Raw genomic sequence first — 25,497 nt, forward strand, 5'->3', positions numbered from 1 at the left:
GGTCAAACAACCAAACATCAAGTCAGGAATCTTGGTGTGACACTAGAGTCAGAGCTTAGTTTCAGTAGTCATGTCAAAGCAATAACTAAATCAGCATACTATCATCTGAAAAATATTGCAAGAATTAGATGTTTTGTTTCCAGACAAGACCTAGAGAAACTTGTGCATGCTTTCATCACCAGCAGGGTGGATTACTGTAATGGACTCCTCACTGGCCTTCCCAAAAAGACCATAAGACAGTTGCAGCTCATACAGAACGCTGCCGCCAGGATTCTGAGCAGAACCAGAAAATATGAACATATCACACCAGTCCTCAGGTCTTTACACTGGCTCCCAGTTAGATTTAGGATTGATTTTAAAGTATTATTACTGGTATATAAATCATTCAATGGCCTAGGACCTCAATACATTGCAGATATGCTCACTGAATATAAACCCAACAGATCACTCAGATCATTAGGATCATATCAGCTTGAAATACCAAGGGTTCACTCTAAGCATGGCGAGTCTGCTTTTAGCTATTATGCCAGCCGCAGCTGGAACCAGCTTCCAGAGGAGATCAGACGTGCTCCTACAGTAGTCACATTCAAATCCAGACTCAAAACACATCTGTTTAGCTATGCATTACTGAATGAGCACTGTGCCACTGTTCGTCCGACTGTTTGTACTGTATTTTATTTTTTATTTTTCTAAACTGTTTTAATTATTCTTATTTCTTTTTATTATTTTAATTTCTTCTATGTAAAGCACTTTGAATTGCCATTGTGTATGAAATGTGCTATATAAATAAACTTGCCTTGCCTTGCCTTGCCTTGCCTAGTATTATCGAAAAACAATACATGCATTTATTTATTTTTTGTCTATTTATTTATTTGTTCCATCCATCCATATTTATCCATCCATCCATCCATCCATCCATCCATCCATCCATCTATCAATCTATCCCCTCCCTTCATCAATCCATCCATCCATCCCCTCCCTCCATCCATCCATCCATCCATCCATCCCTCCCTCCCTCTATCTATCCATCCATCTCTCCATTCATCCTCCATCCCCTCCCTTCATCCATCCATCCATCCATCCCCTCCCTTCATCCTTCCCTCCCTCCATCCATACATCCCCTCCCTCCCTTCATCCATCCCTCCTTCCATCCACTTATCCATCTATCCCCTCCCTTCATCCATCATCCATCCATCCATCCATCCATCCATCCCCTACCTTCATCCATTCCTCCATCCATCCATCCCCTTCATCCATCCATCCATCTATCAATCTATCCCCTCCATCCATCATCCATCCATCCCCTCTCTTCATCCATCCCTCCTACCATCCACTTATCCATCCATCCCCCCTTCATCCATTCCTCCATCCCCTCCATCCATCCATCCATCCATGCATCCATCCATCCCCTCCCTTCATCCATCCCTCCTATCATCCACTTATCCATCCATCCCCTCCCTTCATCCATTCCTCCATCCATCCATTCATCCATCCATCCATCATCCATCCATCCCCTCTCTTCATCCATCCCTCCTACCATCCACTTATCCATCCATCCCCTCCCTTCATCCATTCCTCCATCCCCTCCATCCATCCATCCATCCATCCCTCCCTCTATCTATCTATCTATCTATCTATCTATCTATCTATCTATCTATCTATCTATCTATCTATCTATCTATCTCTCCATTCATCCATTCATCCATCCATCCATCCATCCATCCAATAAAAATGTACAAGTGATGAATGGGCTCTTTAAATGATCTGACATTCTGGTGAAAAACCTTTACATTACATTAGTTCAGTATCCAGTTCATCAATAGTAAGATATGGAGACACGAGTCCAAACAATGGCATCGTTCCCAGAGAATGACTGATGTAACTTTTCAATGAACTTGTTGTGTTTCTCACCAGCTTCACGAGACTCAAGCTGCAGCCCAACCAAGAGGGTCGTGTCCCAGTGAAGAAGTAAGACACCGACCGTTTCCACCTGATAAAACACGAACAGATTCAGTCATCCTAACGCTTCCCTCTCGTTCTGCAGCATATTCCGCATTTTCTCCACTGACCGGAAGCGTGTGGAAACGGCACTGGAGAGCTGTAATCTTCCGTCAGGCCGGGTGAGCATATGTTGGGTTAATCGCTCCAGAAACCCACTGGCAGAGAGGAAGCCAGTGAGGGATTTTACCAGAAAACCTGCGGTTTCAGACTGAAGCGCGTCGCCTTTCTAAACGCCTGACAAATGACATCTTGCCTTTTCATTCCCAGCAACAAGGGGAGTCAATTTGTTTGCCTTGTCGTTTTAACGGCAAATATAAAGGTTGAGCGGCGGACACAGGGAGATTTTCAAAATCCATAATGTTAAAAGGCCTCGGGAGACTCGCGAGGGAAAAAAGTGTGCAGCTAATGAGAAATCATCATGGGTTTACTCTCGCTGCCCTCCTCGTCTGACTCACTCGCATTCGCATCCTTTCATGCCTTTCTCTTTTTTGTTTGCTGCTTTATATTTTGACCAACAAAGCATTCATCAGCCTCGGGCGCCGGCGTGGCCTTCCAGACTCAGTGTTTCGGATGTTTCCTGCGGGAGATGAATGTCTAACAGCGTGCGGATGACATTGACTGATGTCCGTTATTGAGTTTGTCGCAACAAACCAATTGATTCGGACTAGATGCTTCTCTTAGGATGGAAAGAACTAATTAATATGGAGGCCAGCTTAAGTAGACTATATTTGTTTTTATTAATATGAGAGCACATGTTATTAAAAGCTGGTTTGGCTCCTCTATTTTAGGTGATTAATTGTTTCGACTCATGGTTAAAGACTCTGTCTGGACTTAATGGATGCTGTGTAATAAATATATGAATATGTATTTCATTATTTGGTTGTCTCTGCAGAATGACTCCATCCCGTTGGAGGATTTGACCCCTGACATTTACAAAGTGTTCATCAATCATCTCTGCCCGCGATCTGAGATCAACCAGATATTTGCTGATCTGTAAGTCCTTATGAAGCTTTAGCTAATGATGCCTTCAATAAAATACAAAAATATTTATTTGTTTGTTTATTTATTGGTTTATCTGTTTATTTATTTATTCATTCATACATTTGTTTTTATACATTGTTTTTATTTGTCGTCTTTTCTGTCATCTATTTAATCTGTTTCTTATTTATTTATTTATTTATCTGTTTTTATCTTTTTTTCGAATTTATTTTATTTAATCGTTTATGCATTGTTTTTATTTAGCCATTTAGTAAAAAAATTTTTTTTTTATTTTATTTACTTTTTAATCTTTTTATTTATTTATTTATTTATTTTGTATACTTTATTTTTTATTTATCTGTTTTTATATATGTATTTAATGTATTCTTTCCTTCTTTCTTTCTTTCTTTATACTTCTATCTTTATCATTTTTTATTTATCTGTTTTTCCATATTTATCAGTTTATTTATTTATTGTTTTATCTTTTTTATCTATTTATTAAGCTGTTTTTTATTTATTTATACATTTATTTTATAAACTGTTTTTATTTACCGTTTTTTTAGTTTTTATCTATTTATTTAATTTATCTGTTTTTATCTTTTATTTTTTCTATTTGTTTAGTTATTTTTTATTTGTGTTTAGTCATTTTTATACACTGTTTTTATTTATTATTTTTCTGTTTTTAACTATTTATTATTTATTTATCTTAATTGTATTTATCTTTTTCTAATTTTATCTGTATTTATTTCTTATGTTTAAGTGTTTTATCTATTGTATTTTTATCTGTTTGTTATATATTTATACATTTATTTTCTAATACATTCTTTTTATTTATCATTTTCATGTTTTTTATTTTATTTAATATGTATAGCTAATGATGCCTTCAAGTCATGCTGGAATGATCTGTATGAGACGAGCGCATGAGCGCATGTTACAATTAAAAATAATAATAATGAAAGATAATTAGCGTTGATCATAACCGAGACGTTAAAAACAAAAACAACCCTCCTGAAAGTCATTGTGTCATTTGCACACTGGGATGTTTCTGCTCATCTTATTGTCATGATTCTCACTCTTTTTCTGTGTCTCACGATCTCTCGCACACATCTCTCGCCGTCTCTGTCCAGTGGAGCGAAGAGCAGAAACTTCCTCACCATGGATGAGCTGACTGACTTCATCAACAACAAGCAGCGAGACCCTCGCCTGAACGAGATCTTGTACCCGCCGCTGAAGCCGGAGCAAACCCAGATGCTCATGGAGAAGTTTGAGCCCAACCCAGGAATGATTCAGAAAGGTCTGTCTGAGACTAATGCCATCCTTTAATCGCCATCAGCTCGTTGCAAACTCTAAAGGAGAACACTGATGAAGTTTTTCACATTACGTTCACAGTAGGGCTGAACGATTTGGGGGGAAAAAACACTTTTTTTAAGGTGATGTAGTTACATATTATTACATGTACTTATTAACAGTAAATTATGCATAATTACAAGTAACTAACCCTAAACCAAACCCTAACTGTAACTCTTTAGTAAGTACATGTCGTTAATGAATATATTATATATATATTACAATGTAACTATGTAACCTTAAAATAAAGTGTCACCAAAAAATCTAATTATCTACTAAAAATCTACTAAAAAAAAAAAATCTGATAATTTCAAGATTTAAAAAGTGATTATATAAAAAGAGCTCCAAGTAAGTTTGCAAAGCTTGTATGTTGCTTTAACCTAATCTTTTTTTTATTAAATAAAATATTTGTAAAAATGTATTAATAAATATGTATTATAAAACAAATAAATAAAAAAAGGAAAATATTACTATTGTTACAATGTATAATTTCAGTGTAAAATAAAAAAAACAAGAATTTAATAATGATTATTATTATTTTACAAAGCAACTGTAAAATGACAAAAAGAAAAATATTATTTATAAAAAAAATACATATATAAAGAGCTCCAAGTTTGCTGTAATTATGTGTTGGGTTGCACAATTTGGATAAAAAAAAAATCATAATGTGATTAGGCTATATATCAATATGACTAAAACCAACAATAAAAATTATAATAATAATAATAATATTATTATTATTATTTATTATTATTATTATTATTAATAAATATAAAATGACAAAATAAGGAATATATTAATATTGTTCTAATATTATTTCACTGTAAAATAATGAATAATAATTTTATATTACAATTCACATTTCACATAGCGCTTTTCACAATACATATTGTTGCAGCAGAAAAAAATAATAATACAACTGTAAAATTACAATACTAATATTTCTGTCTTCATATTCTCTCCTTTGTTGGCTACAGGTACAAATGCTTAATTAATGCTTCAAACTGAAGTAGTAAATGAACACAGTGCCGCGCTCCACTCCAAAACCGATATATTTATTCAATTAAATCGCACTAAGCCGCATCTCAGTATTGATTTCATTTAGATTCATCATTCATAACACCATAACAGAAGTTCATATGACTCATTCGCTATCCTAAATCCTCTGAAGTCACATGACGCTTTGTGTGAGAGAAAGACCCAAATGTAGTCATTATTCACTGAACATCTGATGTTGAGATGCACGGCAATCGTTGTTCGACCGGTGACGGGAGTGGGAGTGAACTTTGCCGTCAGTAAATGTTTTAATCCAGCAGCTCAGACCACTGTCAGGATCAGGTTTTCTCAGTATCCCATCATCCCCGGCGATCAGACGAGAATTAGCTCAGTTTATGTATCGATCGCTGATAGACAGCTGGAGTGTGATTGATTATCTCTGATGATTCTGTGGGAGGTTTCGGCCCTGCGTTCCCATGAGGTTTGATGAGGGCTTTCTAACAGAACGCCGTCAGTTCCTGTCATCATACTAATATGAAATATAATCCCTCATTAATTTTTCCACCCAACTTGTTGAGTGACAGCAGCATTAAACAGTGTTTTTCAGTGTTGTCTGTCGCTTCAAACAGCAAATACCTCAGCATCAGGAAAAGAGACACCTTATAGATCCCATCAGTTTTAAATGCCTGATACACTCATATCAGAAACCGTTGGGAGGCCTAAAAACAGTTACAACTTTACTTTTTGTCATTAAAATGTTTAGTAATCAGGCCTGAAACATTATAGCAACAACCAAATATAAAAATGTACATTTCATCAGATATTCTCAGTCATTCATCTGTTTGTTTACGTCTTTTCCCTCCTCTGGAGATTTGCTTTTTGTCAGCGAATCAGCACACAGGCTCATGAATATTAATTAAACAATCTCACATTTTTAATGATCTGTTTCAGTCTGAGTTATTGCCTGTATAAGGCAACTGTAAATTCACTGATTTAATATGCTAATTAATGAGTGTATTATCGGTTTTAGTAAATTATGTATGTAATTAGTATATAAATATACTAATTAATATACTAAAACTAATGTACTAATTCATGCTAAACTCAAAAGAATACACTCTAAAAAACGCTGGGTTGTTTTATCCCAATGTTGGGTCAAATATGGACTAACCCAACGTTGGGTTAAAAAATGCAGTTTAAAAATGGACAAATTGCATTTTGGACAAAATCAAAAATGGACAAAAATGCAATAAAAAAATGGACAAATTGCATTGGTTACATTAAAAATGTAACCCAACGGCTGGGTTTGTCCATTTTTAAATTGCATTTTTAACCCAACGTTGGGTTAGTCCATATCTGACCCAACATTGGGTTAAAACAACCCAGCATTTTTTAGAGTGTATATATATAATATTATATTACATAAACACACAATTTTTATTTTAGATGTGATTAATCGCGATTAATCGATTTGACAGCCCCAATAAGTATCTTTTATAATAAGTATATCAATACACTAATTAATGTTCATTCTAAACATAATCATTCTATACGGAAAAGTATAATTAATACAATTACCAAACTTTTTTTGTGCAGGATGTATTTATCTAACTCACAGGGGTCTGTCTGTCAGTCTGGATGTTGCCTAAGTAGGAGGTAGACAGCAAAGAAGTGCACTTGAGTTTTTGAGTTTTCTTATATTTATTCTATGGAAAGAAAACAAAACCTCCATCCCGTTCTCCACTTTTCATTGCCATAGCAACAATAACTCCCGAGATGCAGTCGCGCCGGTTTATTTATATCTGTGCGAGCACAAGGCTCCACGGGCGAAGTGGAGATCGGGTCCGTGACAGGAGATTGATCAGCCAGTGATGGCGATAGATGAGGATGATCATGAGGCTCTTTAGCTCGCGGTTCTGCCACGACACGCCGCTGTCATACAGATTACGACTCTATTTTCTCAGTGTAATCTCACAGACAGGCGGCGGACAGTCGAACGCCCACGCCAGCCACACGCTGATATCTGCATAGTATTGATTGTGGATTTGGAAGAACGACTGGGTTGTAACGCAGGATTGCACTGTGTCTGAGAGACATTCGTTGTTCGACAGAAATGGCTGTTAAAAAAACAATAATCATGTTTCTTTTCTTTAAAAAACGGTTTGCTGGTCTTAGCTGTTTTATCTGGGACCAGTTGCATAAACTATCATCTATACATATGAAATAATGATCAGATAAATCTAGTGTTTTGAAATGGAAAAAGAGTTTGCATATGTTTTGTTGAGCATCATATTTGATACATCAGATACACTTTTATGGCTCATATTGTTTAATATAGTGAGAATATGGAGGGGAAAACTGCTCAAATGTATTTTTTTAGCAAAAATATGAATGCTGATATTTATATGAACCAAAAGTGAGATGAAATTCTGATGCTTGTAATGTAAATCAATGAGATCTTTATTACAGTGTAACAGATACTAACATAAAATGCATGTAAATATCAGTCATCTCTCTATATCTGTCAATATGTCTTAGTAAGATGATATTTAAATGCTTAGTTTTATGATCAAATCTCTGTAGTTTTAAAACATATAATGCAATGCAACACAATGATGACTGAGAGATGAACAGATAAACCTTCCTCAAAAGCCTGATGATCATATTTAGGACTCACATTTGAACATGACTTTACTATAAAATGATGTATGAATAATCATGTAAACCGAAGCTACTTCAGTCCAGAAAGTGTTGATCTTTAAATATTACTAATGATATAAAAGTTATGTTTACTTAATAAAAATCAGATTTTTACACAATAAAAAGACTTGGTAGCACAAGCTGATGGGGAATTGTACAATTACACTTAAAGATTTTTCTTTAAAAGTCACTTGCATAAAATCTTCTTTTGGCCAAATTGGAGAATGAAAAGTTAGACTGATTTTCCACTAGCTAGCTTATTTTTGCTCAACTCTTAACGTAATAGCGTCTAGTCTTCCAGCCTGACCAATCCAGTGTAAAAACGAGCAGAACAGCACCTTAGGATGCAGGACTGTGACAACAGATGCAATCTACATTCTTATCTCGTTCCTGTTCGTTCGTTCTCCATTTAACTCGACAAGACAATTGCAGAATTTCAGCAGTGTGCGGTAATTGTAGTCTTTAGAAAGCTTTCGACTCCCCTTTGGAGACAGCGAGGTGGTTCGTGTTATTTCGGTGTGCAAATCAAAGGTTGTTTGCTTTGGAGTGACAGATCCCGATCGCGATCCCGAGCAGTGTCTTCCAGCCGGAAAAAAAGGGCCACGGTTAATTACCTTTGGAGCTCAGCAAAGAATGAGCTTAATGAATGTAAACTGCTGATGAGAATTAGTCTCAGAGGACGCTCGTCCCCCAGTGTCTTCTCTCCGAGCGCGAGTGCTGTTCAGGGAACACTGATCTTCCGGCTCCACTTTAATTTGAAGTCTGTTTGCAGTTGCAGTGCTAATTTACTCGATGAGACAAGTTGTTAGTTTAGGTGCGAAAGAGAGGGATAATTTTCCGAGGTGAAAGAACCTCTGTTGCTCGCAGATGAAGGTGAATAGAACACAATGCCCTCTTTATTTAGTCACTTTGGTGCCATAATGATCCCGCCGGAAAACTACACTGCCGTTCAGAAGCTTTTTTTTCTTTATTAAATTGTTTAAAAATGACTGTTCCGTAAGAATTCCGTCATATAAATGTTATTTTTAATGTTTTATCCATCAAAGAATCCTAAAAGAAAATGAATCGCAACTGTTTTCAAATTTTATGATAATCAGAGATGTTTCTTGAACAACATATGTGACCCTGGACCACAGAACCAGACACATGGGTAAATTTTTTTAAATTGAGATTTATACATCATCTAAAAGCTGAATAAATAAGCTTCCCATTGGTGTGTGGTTTGTTAGGATAGGACAATATTTGGCCGAGATACAACTATTGAACATCTGGAATCTGACGGTGCATTTGAGAAAATATCCTTTAAAGTTGTTCATTTATGTTTGCATTTGTGCTGCATTCACTCACAAAAATAAATGTTTTATATATTTACAGTAGGAAATGTACAAAATATCTTCATGGAACATGATCTTTACTTAATATCCTAATGATTTTTGGCATAAAGGAAAAATCGAAATTTGGCCCATACAATGTATTGTTGGCTATTGATATGCCCGTGTGACATGTGACTGGTTTTGTGATCCAGGGTCACATATCAGAATGATTTGTGAAGGATCATGTGACACTGAAGACTGGAGTAATGATGCTGAAAATTCAGCTTTGATCACAGGAATAAATGACAATTATAGAAAACAGATATTTTAAATTGCATATAGGTTACACTACATTTTAAGGTGTCATTGTCACAGTGTAATTATATATTTAAGTACTGAGTAATATTAATTGAGAACATGTACTTACTATAGGGTTAGGGTAGGATTAGGATTTGGTTGAGGGTTAGTTGCATGCAATTATGCATAATTTACTATGGTAAGTACATGTAACATGTGTAACAAGGACACTGTAAAATAAAGTGTTACCCACAAATATGATTTAAATTGCACGCAGGCATGCTCCTCGTGTTGTGATGTGTTGTGATATCTGTGTAACAGGGCAGATCTCAGTGGAGGGCTTCTCCAGATATCTGATCAGTCAAGAGAACAGCGTCATTCCTGCCGAAAAACTGGACCAGAGTGAAGACATGACCTTCCCACTCTCCCAGTACTTCATCAACTCCTCCCACAACACCTACCTCACAGGTAGCGCCATACTCACGTCAAACACATCGCATGCACGCGCAATAAGCAAGAAATGATACCGAACTCAATTCATTAATGCATAAAGTTGCAAAATTTCATAATAGACATTTAAGACTGACTGATCGAAACATTCTATGAATAATATAAATTGCACAGAAGCAGAGCTGCCTTGAAAACTCTATAATGATATTTCCTCATTTGGCAATGTTTTGCACAAATTAGTACATTTACATTTAAGCCTACTTACGGGAAAGTGCATTACATCACGTAAGAGCCAATTATCAGGAGAGAGCTGAGAATACGGCGCATGTTCAGCTAGGCCTCAAAAACCACACAGAAATGAATTATAAATGCAATTACAGTGAATGTCCTGCTAATGTATCAATCTAAAGCTCAGCCGGAGCAGGAGTGCAGATCTGCTGGAGAACACACTCCACCACATGACACAACTCACACACAGATCTTCTTCTTTTTTACCTTTATCTTGTTCCAAGATGATATAGCTGATGTATTGTTTTTTCTTCCATAAAAAGCATGAGGAGTGAAGTTCAAAAAAGACAAAAAATCCCTTGAAAAGTTCATAACGCAGTTCATACGGGTCAAGCAAAGTACTTGTTTGAGTGCATATTAGTTTCTGCATTAAGTCAGTGTTCTTCCCATCATTTGATGAGGTTTGAGGTTTGTGGGAGTGAGTGTGTGTGTGATGGGTGTGTTAATGTAGGGGTCGGGTTAAGAGGAGAGAATATAGATGATAGATAGATAGATAGATAGATTGAGAGATAGATAGATAGATGAGAGATAGATAGAGAGATAGATAGAGAGATAGATAGATAGATAGATAGATGGATGAGAGATAGATAGATAGATAGATAGATAGATAGATAGATAGATAGATAGATAGATAGATAGATAGATAGATAGATAGATAGATAGATAGATAGATGGTAGATAGATGGTAGATAGATGAGAGATAGATAGATAGATAGATAGATAGATAGATAGATAGATAGATAGATAGATGGTAGATAGATGAGAGAGAGATAGATAGATAGATAGATAGATAGATAGATAAATAGATAGATGAGAGAGAGAGAGATAGATAGATAGATAGATAGATAGATAGATAGATAGATAGATAGATAGATAAATAGATAGATGAGAGAGAGATAGATAGATAGATAGATAGATAGATAGATGAGAGAGAGATAGATAGATAGATAGATAGATAGATAGATAGATAGAGAGATAGATAGATAGAGAGAGAGATAGATAGATAGATAGATAGATAGATAGATAGATAGATAGATAGATAGATGAGAGAGAGATAGATAGATAGATAGAGAGATAGATAGATAGATAGATAGATAGATAGATAGATAGATAGATAGATAGATAGATAGATAGATAGATAGATAGATAGATAGATAGATAGATAAATAGATAGATGAGAGATAGATAGATAGATAGATAGATAGATAGATAGATAGATAGATAGATAAATAGATAGATGAGAGAGAGAGAGATAGATAGATAGATAGATAGATAGATAGATAGATAGATAGATAGATAGATAGATAGATAGATAGATAGATAGTGTGATAGATAGTGTGATAGATAGTGTGATAGATAGTGTGATAGATAGTGTGATAGATAGTGTGATGGGTAGGTTTAGGGGTCGGGTTAGTGTGTGTGTGTGTGTGTGTGATGGGTAGGTTTAGGGGTCGGGTTAGTGTGTGTGTGTGATGGGTAGGTTTAGGGGTCGGGTTAGTGTGTGTGTGTGATGGGTAGGTTTAGGGGTCGGGTTAGTGAGTGTGTGTGTGATGGGCAGGTTTAGGGGTCGGGTTAGTGAGTGTGTGTGTGATGGGCAGGTTTAGGGGTCGGGTTAGTGAGTGTGTGTGTGTGATGGGCAGGTTTAGGGGTCGGGTTAGTGAGTGTGTGTGTGTGATGGGCAGGTTTAGGGGTCGGGTTAGTGAGTGTGTGTGTGATGGGCAGGTTTAGGGGTCGGGTTAGTGAGTGTGTGTGTGTGATGGGCAGGTTTAGGGGTCGGGTTAGTGAGTGTGTGTGTGATGGGCAGGTTTAGGGGTCGGGTTAGTGAGTGTGTGTGTGATGGGCAGGTTTAGGGGTCGGGTTAGTGAGTGTGTGTGTGTGATGGGCAGGTTTAGGGGTAGGGTTAGTGTAATGGGAGAGAATATACAGTTTGTACAGTATAAAAACCATTACGTCTATGGAAAGTCTGTGTAAAAATATAAAAACAAGTGTGTGTGTGTGTGTGTGTGTGTGTGTGTGTGTGGTCAGCGGGTCAGCTCGCGGGGAACTCCTCAGTGGAGATGTATCGTCAGACTCTTCTGTCTGGTTGTCGGTGTGTGGAGCTCGACTGCTGGAAGGGCCGAACAGCGGAGGAGGAGCCCGTCATCACACACGGGTTCACCATGACCTCGGAAATCTGCTTCAAGGTGACCGCAGCCCAACACACACACACACACACACACACACACACACACACACGAGAGCCTGGGGTCAGTCTTGAGTTTTCACACTGCTTTTCATCAGGGCCTGCAGTTAAGTGGTGCTTACCTTGGTTTCTGTAAAAAATAACCAATAATTCAAAAGGTTTACTGAGTCATTTTTTCACTGACTGATACGCAATCAATGCTAAGTGTGTCTGCAGAAGTTAGTGCTTGTTCAATTTTATTATACATTTAATAATATATATATATATTTAAAGAGTTAAGTACATTTAATTAATTACCATATTTAAATTTGTTCTGCAGAATTCCACAAAATGTATAATAACATATATAACAAGTGATATAGAAAGTACAATAATAAAAAGTCAGTGTGCATAGCATTCACTGTTATAAGTGCAATAAAATATTATAAATAATCACTATAAATAAAGCTATTGCACTATATCTAAATATTTACACATTTAAATTCAGTTCAATGTGTTCTTGTTTTGCAGGAAGTGATCGAAGCCATAGCGGAGTGCGCTTTTAAAACGTCTCCTTTCCCTGTCATCCTGTCCTTCGAGAATCATGTGGACTCGTAAGTGAAGACACACACACACTCACACACACACACACACACGTTCCTCTGATACTCTCGTCCCGTAGCGCCTGCAACTATGGCAACACGGAGGACAGCGATTATAACCGTCTCTGAAACGCATAATTTGTTTTCAGTCATCATTGTTTGAGATGTGGCGGCTTTATATTCTGAAAATCAAAGATGACATGATGTGTTTCGCAGTCTGGGAATTTCATATCAGTCGCAGAAGGACTCGTAGTTTCCCCGGAATGAGATGCATGCAAACGCTGTTGTGATGGTTGTTTTATGACAGCTCTAATTTTGTTGATCTTGAATCGCAGCCCCAAACAGCAAGCCAAAATGGCCGAATATTGCAGATCGATATTCGGGGACGCTCTTTTGACCGAGCCGCTTGAGAAATATCCTGTAAGTTCATCACTCCCACATCCACTGGTGCTCTCTTTGCAGTCGAGACAATGTTCTCATGAGAAATTCTGTCTCAGCTGGAATCAGGAGTTCCTCTGCCAAGCCCTCAAGAGCTCATGGGAAAGATCCTCATCAAGAACAAGAAATCTCACCCGAAACCGTCCGACGGGAGCACGAAGAAGAAGCTGTCCGAGCAAGTGTCCAACACCAACAGCGACTCGTCCAGCGTCTTTGAGCCGTCGTCACCCAGTGCTGGACCTGCAGGTACTGCTCATGTTACACATCGTTGTACCTTCAAATCTGCATGTCCAGAAAACTCACTGGGCCCTATTTGAAGGATCTAAGCTCAGGGTCTAAAGCGAAAGTGTACTTAGGTCGTGTCCGAATCCACTTTTGCTAGTTTAAAGGGATGGTTCGGAGTAATTTCAACCTAGGGTCCTTTGCACCATGACCTCGAGCCAAACACCCCCCAGAAGCCTTTTTCCCTTGGTTGAACATTATTGAAGTTAGAGCTTATTTAGAGATATCAGCCGGATGTCTTAGTGCAGGCGCTAATGGATCCAAGGCTGTATCTGGTAAATTACCCCACTAATAATGCCCAGAATGGCACCAAACTTCTACAGTAGTACTAATAGGTTCTGTACTCATAAAACAAGGCATTGGAAAGTTTGTAAGTACATCAGGAGTTTATGTAAATAACACTTGCCTGACGGCTCATGCTACCGCTAACCCGCACGTCGACGTCACTTCAGGGGTTTGGGAAAAGCACGTAGAAGTCCTGGCAGAAAGCGATGCATAAGGATGTAGTGTAACGACAAATTATTATTTTTTCCGAATGTTGGCAACTTAGTGTTAACTAATAAATGTTATAAACTGGTACTACCAACACAATATTAGTGCATTCCTGGAACTGGGCGACGTTACACTACATCCTTATGCATCGCTTTCTGCAGGACTTTTACGGGCTTTTTTTTTAATGCTTTTCTGCTGATAAATTATAATTTTCTATTATTATATAATATTTAAAACATTATTATATTATTTTTACATTATTGTTTTATTTATATAATTATTTTTAGTCATTTCTAAAAAATATAATATAATATAATACAATAGCTTGGTTCGTTTGGTATATTAACTGTTTGATAATGGTTTGATAGATGTTGAACAATAATGCCACAGACACCAGTAAGTCTATAACTGGATCCAAGTAAATGAATATGACATCTGACGTGTGTAACAGCATGCAGTATACTCAACCTTCTTATTTGAAACTTCTCTTAAGTGAAATGAAAACCCTTGATATGTCACACATCTATCTTTAGTGAAAGGAAAGAAAGAAAGAAAGCCCAGTAAACGTCAGTAACTCGTCATCAGCTCGATTAGGTCCGCCGTGAGCCGGTCTCTGTGTTCAGCCTCATGTGGAGAGTCAAGCGTCTGACATTTCAGACCCTCCGCTGGTCAGAGACGTGTGTGTTCATTTCCGACAGACCCTCCGCAGGTCAGAGACGTGTGTGTTCATGTCTGACAGAGGCGTCGGAGCCGCTGATGGATGCCAGAGGTTTGTAAAGGTTGAATCCAGACAGCATTCATGCAGAAAGCAGATGTTGAACAGCTGGGTGTGGATTCCTGCAGAGACCTGAACCTGAACGTCTGAAATCATGCTGAGCTCGACTCGTTCACGACCACACTGCCTTTCAGAAGCAGAGAGTAATGAGCACATGATCATTTCAGAACCAAATAAAGCTTAAAAACGCATCGGTAGAGGAATACACCTGTTACAAGACCTGTCACCTCTTCTGCTCACCACAGCTGCATATCACAAATACAGTAAAACAGTAATATTGTAAAATATTTTTTTAATTCAAATTTGCTTTTTTCTATGTGAATATACAGTAAAGTGTGATTTATTCCTGTGATCAAAGCTGAATTTTCAGCATCATTACTCCAGTCTTCAGTGTCACATGATCCTTCACAAATCATTCTAATATGAGGATTTTTTTATTTTATTTTTAATGTTTACATTTTTGTGGAAATTGTGATGCATTTTTTCTTTCAGGATTCTTTAATGAATAGAAAGTTCAAAAGAACAGCATTAGAATCTTTTGTAACATTATAAATGTCTTTACTGTCACTTTTGATCAATTTAATGCGTCCTTGCTGAATAAAAGTGTTCATTTCTGTTTTTATTTTTATTTTTATATTACTTTAAATATGGTAGTGTATCACGATTTGGAAACAAATATGAATCAGCACAACTGTGTTCAACATTGATAATAAAGAGACATGTTTCTTGATCATCAAATCATCATATTAGAGTGATTTGTGAAGGATCATGTGACACTGAAGACTGGAGTAATGATGCTGAAAATTCAGCTTTGATCACAGGAATAAATTACACTTTACTATATATTCACATAGAGAACTGCTATTTTGAATTCTAAAAATATTTCCCAATATTACAGTTTTTACTGTGTTTGTGCTCAAATAAATGCAGGCTCAGTGAGCAGAAGAGACTTCTTTCAAGAATCTTAATTCAACCAAACATTTGACTGGTGTTTTGAATATCACCCAAAAATGACAATGTTGTTACAAACCTGTAGGAAATTTTCATTGGAACACAAGGGCCCTATCTTTCACCCAGCGCAATTGACTTCATACACCGACGCATGTTTCATTCCTATTTTGCACCCGACACACAGCGGACTTTTCCCTCCACAGACGCACGTCGGTAAATTAGGGAATGAACTTGCGCTCCCGGGAGCGGTTCAGCGAAAAGAGGAGGCGTGTTCCGGCGCAAACGTTCCCTGGTGCTATTTTGCAGTTTCAGAAAACAATTCCTCCACAGACCAGGAGAAACCTCGTCTAAAGTCAGTGGCACGTTCAGATGCTATTTTAAGGGTGCATGCTTGGCCATAATGTAGCGTGTGCACAACGCACATACACTTTGCTTCTCTCATCTACACAGAAGCAGTTTACATTTTTGCAAACCATACATAAATACAAAGAAAAATATTCCACACGAGGGAAATCATTGTGGTGTCCATGAAGATGTGAAAAAATAGCCATAAATCTAGCTTACACATTTACCCAAATTATTATACGCCTGTTTAACCGAAGCTAATTTGGGTGTGTTTCTCCATCCCCAATGTCACTTCTCTGTGTTTTACGGCCCTGACGAGAACGTCGGTCTCCTCGGCTGTGAACCGCTCCTGGCGTGCGTCTGGCAAATCCGCCGTTATAATAGCAATCCGCCATGGAACAAGCGCGCCTGCTCTTAAAGGGAATGTGAGATGACGCTCTGATTGGTTTATTTCACGTTACGCCCAAACCACACCTATGAGTAATGAAGCGACTTCAGACCAACACATTTTAGATTTGCGCCGAGATCCGCCCACAAAGTTACTTGTGTTTCGCGTTTGATACTTGCGTTTCAGATCGTTAAAATAGGGCCCATGGTGTTTTTTGTAAACTGTCTGCTGAAAGAGTTCATGAGTAAATGATGAGTGAATTTTTAGTTGAGCATGAACTGTCCCTTTAAACCAGCAGGTCGTGAAGGTCTGGTGTGTCTCAGACTCATTGATTAAGTCTTCGCATCTTAAAGACACACACACACACACACACACTCACTCTTTATCATGAGATTAACCGGTCTCAATCTGATCTCACACCAGCTCTGCTTATATTGGCGATGGCAGAACTGACTCTCCGCCGTCTGCTTTAGATGCGCATGTTTGCTCTGGGATTTATAATTGTATTTGTGTGGTTTAGCACCTGCAGAGGTGGAGGCTGAGGAAGACGAGGATGAAGATGATGACGATGACGACTGTAAGAAGTCCATGGACGAGGTCAGTAAGAGTTTGTGCTTTTATTGACAGATGTGCATCGATAAATAAGTGTTATTTATGTACAATGATAGTATTTATTAATGCTATAATTGCTTTTGTTTTTAGATTTTCTGTTTTCATTTTAGTTTAGAAGTTTTAGCTTTAATTTATTTTTATTTCAGTTTTAGTTTTAGTAATTTTATTTAGAGCTTCAACCTAAACTTATTTCAGTTAGTTGGAAAGGCAACATTTCTCATTTGTATTTTTGTTGGTTTCTTTTAATATATATTTTTTATATAGCGTCAAAATATTTTTATTAATTTAATAAAAACATGGTATTTTAGTAAATAAATAGAGAAATAAATTAGTACTTAAACGTATTTCAGTTAGTTGCCATGGCAATGCTTCTAATTTCTAGTATTTATTTATTTATTTATTTATTTCAGTTTTTTTGCAACAGGAATATTTCTATTTTTTGTTGGTTTCTTTTAAAATATTTTTTTATTTATATATTTTTTGTTTTTTAGTCATTTTAGCAATTCAACTTATTTCAATTAGTTGCCATGGCAATGTTTCTCATTTCTAGTTTTTATTTATTTTTTATTATATTTTATTTTATTTCAGTGTGTTGCAAAGGCAATATTTCTCATTTCTAGTTTTTGTTGGTTTCTTTTAAAATATTTATATATAGCTTCAATGTATTTATTGATTTTAGAATCTTTTTATTTTAGTAATTTTGGTATTTAGACTTATTTCAATTAGTTGCCAAGGCAATGTTTCCAATTTCTATTTTTAATAATTATTCTATTTTTATGTTGTTTTTCCCTCTATATTTCTGTATGGCTTAATTTTTATTTTCAGTTTTAGATTTTTTGTTTAAGTTTCAGGAATTTTATTATGTGCCTTTGTCGTCTTCTTTTTTTTGTATTTCTATGTAGCTTTCATTTCTGCAAGGTTTTATTCTTTTTTAAATTAATTAATTTAAATTAAATTGTATTTATTTATTTATTTAATTTTATTTCAGTCAGTTGCCAAGGCAAAATTTCCATTTATTCCCTTCATTTCTAATTTAAGTTTTTCCGCTTATATTTACATTTTATTTCAGCTTTATTAAAAAGACTGAAAATTATAGTTTTAGTTGACATTAACAACACTCGGATAAATCAGTCGAGCTGTTTAATTCAGCAGAAGCTGATTTCTGTGTAAATAAAATGTCAGTTCCAGGTATACTTTGCCACCAATTTAGTACAAAATAGGGTTTGAAACTGTTACAAAAATATTTTTTTTCCTAAAAGTGTGAGGTGTGTTTGTGTTTTCTCAGGGTACAGCAGGATCTGAAGCCTTTGCCACTGAAGAAATGTCCACGCTGGTCAATTACATCCAGCCCACAAAGTTCCACTCCTTCGAGGTTTCCAAGAGTGAGTACGACTGCACGCGATAACATGCGCTGACTTGAAGATCTCGCTCACACTCGCCGTGTCTGCTTTCAGAAACCAAACGCAGTTATCAGATGTCATCGTTTGTGGAGACCAAAGCCCTGGAGCAGCTGACCAAGACCCCGGTGGAGTTTGTGGAGCATCCTTTACCCGAGATCCTCCGGGAGGAGTGTGTCTCGTTCTGTAGCGACGTCACACACAACCCACATAACCCGTCAGACACATGACAGGAAACCAGGACAAGTGCATCTATTATTAATGCCATAACTTATGACCCAAATAATCACATCTGTCAGGAACATTGCAGAACTCTAGTCCATATGACTGTTCTGAAGCTGTTTCATAGGTTTGTGTGAAGAATGGACTGAAAATGCTCACATATTCAGACTTTACAATATCAGATCATCAACGACACACAGCGATCACGAGTCACGACAGGCTCGAATGTGTGGAAGAGTGAATTAGATTTCTTTTATGAAAGGATATTGTTTCCATTTTATGCCATTTTTTGTTTTTTTGAGTGCGTCTCACAAAACCTGCCAATACATGTCTGGGTCACATTTCACCACAAATACAAATTAAATAAATGAATAAGAAATTTACATTTGGATTAAACAAAACAAAGCCTATTTTTAGGGCCTTTTATTGACAATTAAGTACATTTTCACCCTCAATATATTGTGAAAAACAATAATGTGTTATTTAAATTGCAAAGTGTATATATACCGGTATCTATCTATCTATATATATATATATATATCATTTTCATATATCAATATATATATAATATTATTATTATTATAATAATTATTATTATTATTTCACATTTATTGTTTTACTTTTTCATTTATTTTATTTAGAACGTTTTTATTTGAGAGCCTTTATTTGAAATAGAAACCTTTTTGATTTTTACAATTATTTTAAATTATATTGTTTTATATTTCTACAAAGCTTTAATTAATTAATTAATTAACTTATTTCAGTTTGTTGCAAATTCTACATGGGAAAAAAAAATTGGGGTTGCTTTTTTAATATTTCTATATAGTTCAATGTATTTTTTATTCATTTTATTTCTTATTTCAGTCATTTTAGAATAACTTAGTTCAGTTAGTTGTCAAAGCAATGTTTCTAATTTACTTTTTTTGTTTGTTTTTTACTTGCTGAAAAAAAGTGTTAATTTCACTATCCATCCATCCATCCATCCATCCATCCATCCATCCATCCATAATATATAATATATCCCAAACTAAATATGTAATATATTTTGGGGTAATATATATATATATATACACACAGTCACACACACACACATCCAGACGAATATGATTATTTCTCATGCCAATAAAAAAATGTCACATAGCGAAAAAGTCTTTATGACAAAAATAATATCTTTAATATTTCACATTTTTTATAATATTACACAGACATGTGTTGTCAGATTCACTCTGTTTTGGGGATGTATGTGCTAGTTGTGATTTCTAGATTTATCGGTGCCGTTCATTGCGTCAGTCCCTTAACTATGTACATGTAGATACAACAAATTTCAGCTGAGCAGAATCTATCCTAAAGGAACTCGAGTGGACTCCTCCAACTACATGCCACAGGTGTTCTGGAACGCCGGCTGTCAGCTCGTCGCACTCAACTTTCAGACCATCGGTGAGCAGATCAATAACAAGACTTGTTCAAATAGGGCTTAACTGCGATATGAAATGTCAAGTGTAATTTTGTGTTTTACTCGCTCTCTCAGATCTGTCCATGCAGCTGAACCTCGGCATGTACGAGTACAACGGGAAAAGTGGCTACAGACTCAAGCCGGAGTTCATGAGGCGACCGGACAAGAATTTTGACCCCTTCACAGAGAGCACAGTGGATGGGATCGTAGCCAATACCTTATCAGTGAAGGTCAGGTTTATTACACTCACTAGAATTATGACTTTTAGCTGGAACATGTGACTGTTGCCAAAACTCATTTGCAATGCACTATTTTGATGCAATCTATCTGCTTGTTTTTTTAATTTGATGCATTTAGGGCCCTATTTTAAGGATCTAAGCTCATGGTCTAAAGTGCAGGGCGCAAGTGCACTTAGGTCATGTCCGAATTGCTAGTTTAAATGATGTTTTATAAACAAAGTTCGGGAGGAGCACGTTCAAATAAGCAATCCAATCTACTCGTCATCAAACAATTATGTCTACCCTAATCAGCATGACTAGAAGTATATATATATCCACACTGTCAACTCACCTAATATTCCTTGACAGTTTTTCAGCATCCCTCCACCACCCCGACTCCTCACTCTTGGCTTAATCTTTACAGCCAGGAATACGGGGGGAGTACTCTGGGTTCGGGCCGAATACCGAGCCCGGAGCCCTCTCCTCGGACAGCACGCCAAATACGCATTTATTCTATCTAACTTATTTGTAAGTGTGAACTAGTGAATGATGGGAAAAATGGTTGGCGCTCGCGGCGCATGTCCCTATTCTCATAATGAGTAATCGATGTGTTTTGGAATTTACATGCGTTAAACCAATCAGAGTCACCTCCCATTCCCTTTAAAAGCCAGTTGCGCTCGCGCCTTGGCAGATTCGCTATTTACATGACGGAATTTGATAGTGGAAAAACCGAACACGTCTCCAGAGCGCAAATGGATCTGCTCGTGCGCAAGCTAAAGCGTTAAAGCTGTTTGTGTGTGTGTGTGTGTGAGGTTAAAGCACAAGCAGAACATCTACAGGACAAGCCGGATTCACCATATCTTTATGTACACAATAATCATCTTTTACATTGTAATCCTTTTATTTTTAATATTAGGCATGTTTGTGTGCTGTGCTGTGCGTAATAAGCAGAGTGTGTGTAATAAGCAGAGTGTGTGTAATAAGCAGAGTGTAAGGACCCGCCTATAGGCGCACATTACTAACGCGCTCTTTAAATAACAAAAAAATAATAATACTGCACCATTGACTTTAGAGCAGGTTTCAGTTGGTCAATGGCTCAGTCTATTTAAGTTTCCTCAAAATAGCAACGCTCCAACAATGCGCCAGAACACACACCTGGTTTTCAGACCAGCAGCCCATGGGCACACAGATGGGCGCAAATGCATTTGCTATTTAAAAAACGTGGCGCAGGACGTGAAAATGATAACTGCTTCAGGCTGAAACTAGCAAAAAACACCTTGGCGCTGCACTGCGCCGGGTGTAAGATAGGGCCCTATGTGTTAATATATATGTTGCATTTTGATGTTTTTGTGCAAGAAAAATGTCATCCCGTCTTCCATTAGATCATATCAGGACAGTTCCTGACTGACAAGAAGGTGGGCGTTTATGTGGAGATTGACATGTTTGGACTTCCAGTTGACACGAGACGAAAAGCTTTCAAGACAAAGACGTCCCAAAGCAACGCCATCAACCCTGTGTGGGACGAGGAGCCCATCGTCTTTAAAAAAGTATGTGATGTTTTTGCTGTTATAATCATCAGATGGCCGGAGAGCATGAGATCTATATTTGTGTTGTTTGTTTGTCAGGTTGTGTTGCCCACCCTCGCTTCCCTGAGGATAGCCGTGTTTGAGGAGGGAGGGAAGTTCATTGGTCATCGGATCATTCCCGTCTCAGCCATTCGTCCCGGTGAGAATCTCAGTCATGTTTATTAAAGTGCCCCTATTATTCTATGTTAAAGGTCCCTAATTGAGTTTTGGAGTCTCCTGCAATAGATTTACATGCATTTCTCTCAGTGTCTGAAACGGTTCGTTTAAGGATTCAGTCTCTCTAAGCTCCGCCTCTCTGCTCTGATTGGTCAGATGACCCAGTCTGTTGTGATTGGTCAGAAACCAAACGCTCATTATCATATCTGAATCTCAGCTCTTGATACACAGTGGTACGAACAGTAACGACGGCGTGGGTTTTACCATATCAGTCTCATCAGTTTATATTCTTTAACAGCAGAAAACAGCGTCTTCTCAACATGAACAACACGAACCAAACTCTTCCAGTCTCAGATAAACTACAGTGTTTGAGGGCGGGCAAAGAGACGCTGTTCATCCGGCAGCCAATGGGGTGACATTATGCAAATTAGTTACAAACCTACGCAGGTTCAGCAGGAAGTGAGACTGAATTACTGACGACTCTTTCTTTTAGGAGACTCTTTGAAACTTTGCAGAGGTTTTACATTCACAAACAGCTCTATTACACACCACATAAAAGGAAATATTTAAAAAGCATAGCAGGGCACATTAAATTAGCCTGAACACTTTACTTATAGACTAATTCCAGTTTGAGATGTTCTGTCATTTTTGTTCTTTATAAACCGTGATCTCATCATAGTATTTGCATACTGATATGTGATTGGTCTTTTTTTCTTGCATTTATTTAGTCGCCTTTACATTGCAAAAATGGTGTTGTGTTGCATCATCACGACATCAAATGGCATTTATGATGTGGCATTTTCTTTATACAGTTTAAACTAGTGGTTCTCAACTTTTTTGACTTGAAGGTCGAACACAATATTCAATATATAGGCTATATTTAACCCATATATGCTGAGTGTTGATTTAATTACCTACAGTATGTTTTTCATTAAATAATAGTTGTTGAAGGAAATATAGAAATATGATTTCATCTTATTTTTTTGTTTAAAAAAAACATTTATTTGAATTTACGTAGATTAGAGTTAGAATATTTTAGCATATAATTAGTAATTTATTCTTTTAGATACATTTAAGGCTGCAACATGCAAATGCAGAGGGGTTTATTGTATTAAACAATAATTTTCTCATATTCTCACAGGTTATCGTTACATCGGTTTGAGAAATGAAAAGAATCAAGCTCTAACTCTTCCTGCTATATTCGTGTACATCGAGGTCAAAGACTACGTACCGGATACATTCGCTGGTAAGAAGTTCATTACTATAATCACCCGCCATCTGAAACATCTGGCTGTTTTAGCATCTGCTACTCGCAAAAAGCGCTAGAATTACCACAGTACTACTGTGGTGTCCATATGAATACCATAGTAAATATGAGTGCTTTGCATTCAAGCTGCTTTGCATTATTTACAACATATGTGACAAATATATTCAGTGTGAATTCTGACTCACCAGTACCGTGGCATACATCAGAGTACCGTGGTATTGCCGTCTGATACCTTCCTTGTGCTTTATGTGAGGAGCTTTTCCATCGTCATCCCAGCGGTGGTTTTGTGCTTATTTGCATACCGAAACTATGAGATGGGGGATTTTGGGACCGATTCACGTCTCCAATACCCAGAAAGCTCCTGTTTGTGTTAAAAAGTGTTACAGCGCAGAGGAACAACAACACTGACCTTCTCAGCAGCGTTTCACACGTTTGTTTCTACTCGTCTGTTTTCCTGTCAGACACAAACACTGATGGGACGATCTTTAGAGACGACTTTTTTTTCCTTTGTTTACTTTAAATGGAAACTTTGCCTTATTAAAGCCACATAAAAACAGTGACCTCATCTATTTAAAGCTAAAATGGAGCATCACTTGTTAAATATGCAAATATACAAAGTGATACAGACCCCACAGAAGATGTCACAACTTTTATTTCATGTTAATAACTAATCATCAGAAACTTTTCTTTAGAAAATATTGAATCTAACAGTGTATGAAGGCCTTTTTAAAAGATGAAATGACCTATAAAATGCCAAGACAACAAAACATCATCAAAAATGTCTCTTAATTAAGGGTTTCTAGCTGTAATGAAACTTCAGATGTAAGAGTGAAATGTCACTGCAAGAAGAAGGTCTTTAAAAAGGGCACAGCATAATGTCATATCTATTCAAATTTCTTGGGTTATTATTTTGCATGTTTAAGAAAAAAAGATTGAAGTTGCAAAATATTGTGAAAACATTACAGTTGTTAACTAACTAAAGTGACTTTAGCTCACAGTATCTAAAGCAGAGACTGGTATGTGTGTTTGACGTGACTGACGGTGTGTTTCTGTGTTGAACAGATGTCATTGAAGCGCTGTCCAATCCCATCAGATACGTCAACTTAATGGAGCAGAGATCCAAACAGCTGGCAGCGCTCACTTTAGAGGAAGGAGAAGAGGAGAAGGACACTAAAGAGGTTCAGATTCAGATTCGCACTACAAATCTTCAGACCTGAACGTTGGAGAGTGAAATTATGACCCTACAAATTCTATTAAACCATCAAAATATGAAGAAATGCATTATATTTTTTTTAAATATGAGGGAAGAATGCAAGAATGCAAAAAAGAAATGCATAGAAAAACAAAAATCTCACTGGAAAAAACTATAACTTAATCTGTTATTAATATTTCATTGGATGCTTTCTTGCATGTTTTTTTTTTTTTTTTTTTCATGTGTTCATAATTTCTTTGAATGAAAGCCTGACAAAGCAATTATGTCGGCTCAGTTTGGCAGGTTTCATAGAGTTATCATAAATAAAATGATCAACTCCAGGCACAACTACGCAATGTGCTTTAAAAACCTTTAACAGTTTTTTAATAATATTTGAATAAAGGCTGAAGATGAAAATTTTCCTAAGCCAGACATCAGTTTTGGCCACTAGTGAGTGTGTGTGTGTGTGTGTGTGTGTGTGTGTGTGTGTGTGTGTGTGTGTGTGTGTGTGTGTGTGTGTGTGTGTGCGCGCACGCGTGTTTATTTATTCAATTATATAAGAAAAGAGCCTTAAAAATGTATAAGAAAAA

General features: G+C 36.8%; 1 protein-coding gene across 2 annotated transcripts in view; it reads left to right on the plus strand.

Moving 5' to 3' along the window:
* Positions 1–25,497, plus strand: part of plcb1 (phospholipase C beta 1) — a 68,473-nt gene that overhangs the window by 32,049 nt on the left and 10,927 nt on the right. For both annotated transcript variants that reach the window (XM_084393568.1, XM_084393569.1), the window contains exons 6-23: positions 1,915–1,968; positions 2,045–2,120; positions 2,894–2,994; positions 4,107–4,273; positions 9,954–10,100; positions 12,396–12,553; positions 13,063–13,145; positions 13,469–13,553; positions 13,631–13,817; positions 17,325–17,401; positions 18,702–18,798; positions 18,871–18,955; positions 20,348–20,472; positions 20,564–20,718; positions 22,089–22,253; positions 22,332–22,431; positions 23,590–23,694; positions 24,778–24,893. In XM_084393568.1, coding sequence (XP_084249694.1) covers positions 1,915–1,968; positions 2,045–2,120; positions 2,894–2,994; positions 4,107–4,273; positions 9,954–10,100; positions 12,396–12,553; positions 13,063–13,145; positions 13,469–13,553; positions 13,631–13,817; positions 17,325–17,401; positions 18,702–18,798; positions 18,871–18,955; positions 20,348–20,472; positions 20,564–20,718; positions 22,089–22,253; positions 22,332–22,431; positions 23,590–23,694; positions 24,778–24,893 — 2,083 coding nt within the window. The remainder of the gene's footprint in view (positions 1–1,914; positions 1,969–2,044; positions 2,121–2,893; positions 2,995–4,106; positions 4,274–9,953; positions 10,101–12,395; positions 12,554–13,062; positions 13,146–13,468; positions 13,554–13,630; positions 13,818–17,324; positions 17,402–18,701; positions 18,799–18,870; positions 18,956–20,347; positions 20,473–20,563; positions 20,719–22,088; positions 22,254–22,331; positions 22,432–23,589; positions 23,695–24,777; positions 24,894–25,497) is intronic.

The sequence above is a fragment of the Rutilus rutilus genome (assembly GCF_951802725.1).
Source record: "Rutilus rutilus genome assembly, chromosome: 21".
NCBI lineage: Eukaryota > Metazoa > Chordata > Actinopteri > Cypriniformes > Leuciscidae > Rutilus > Rutilus rutilus.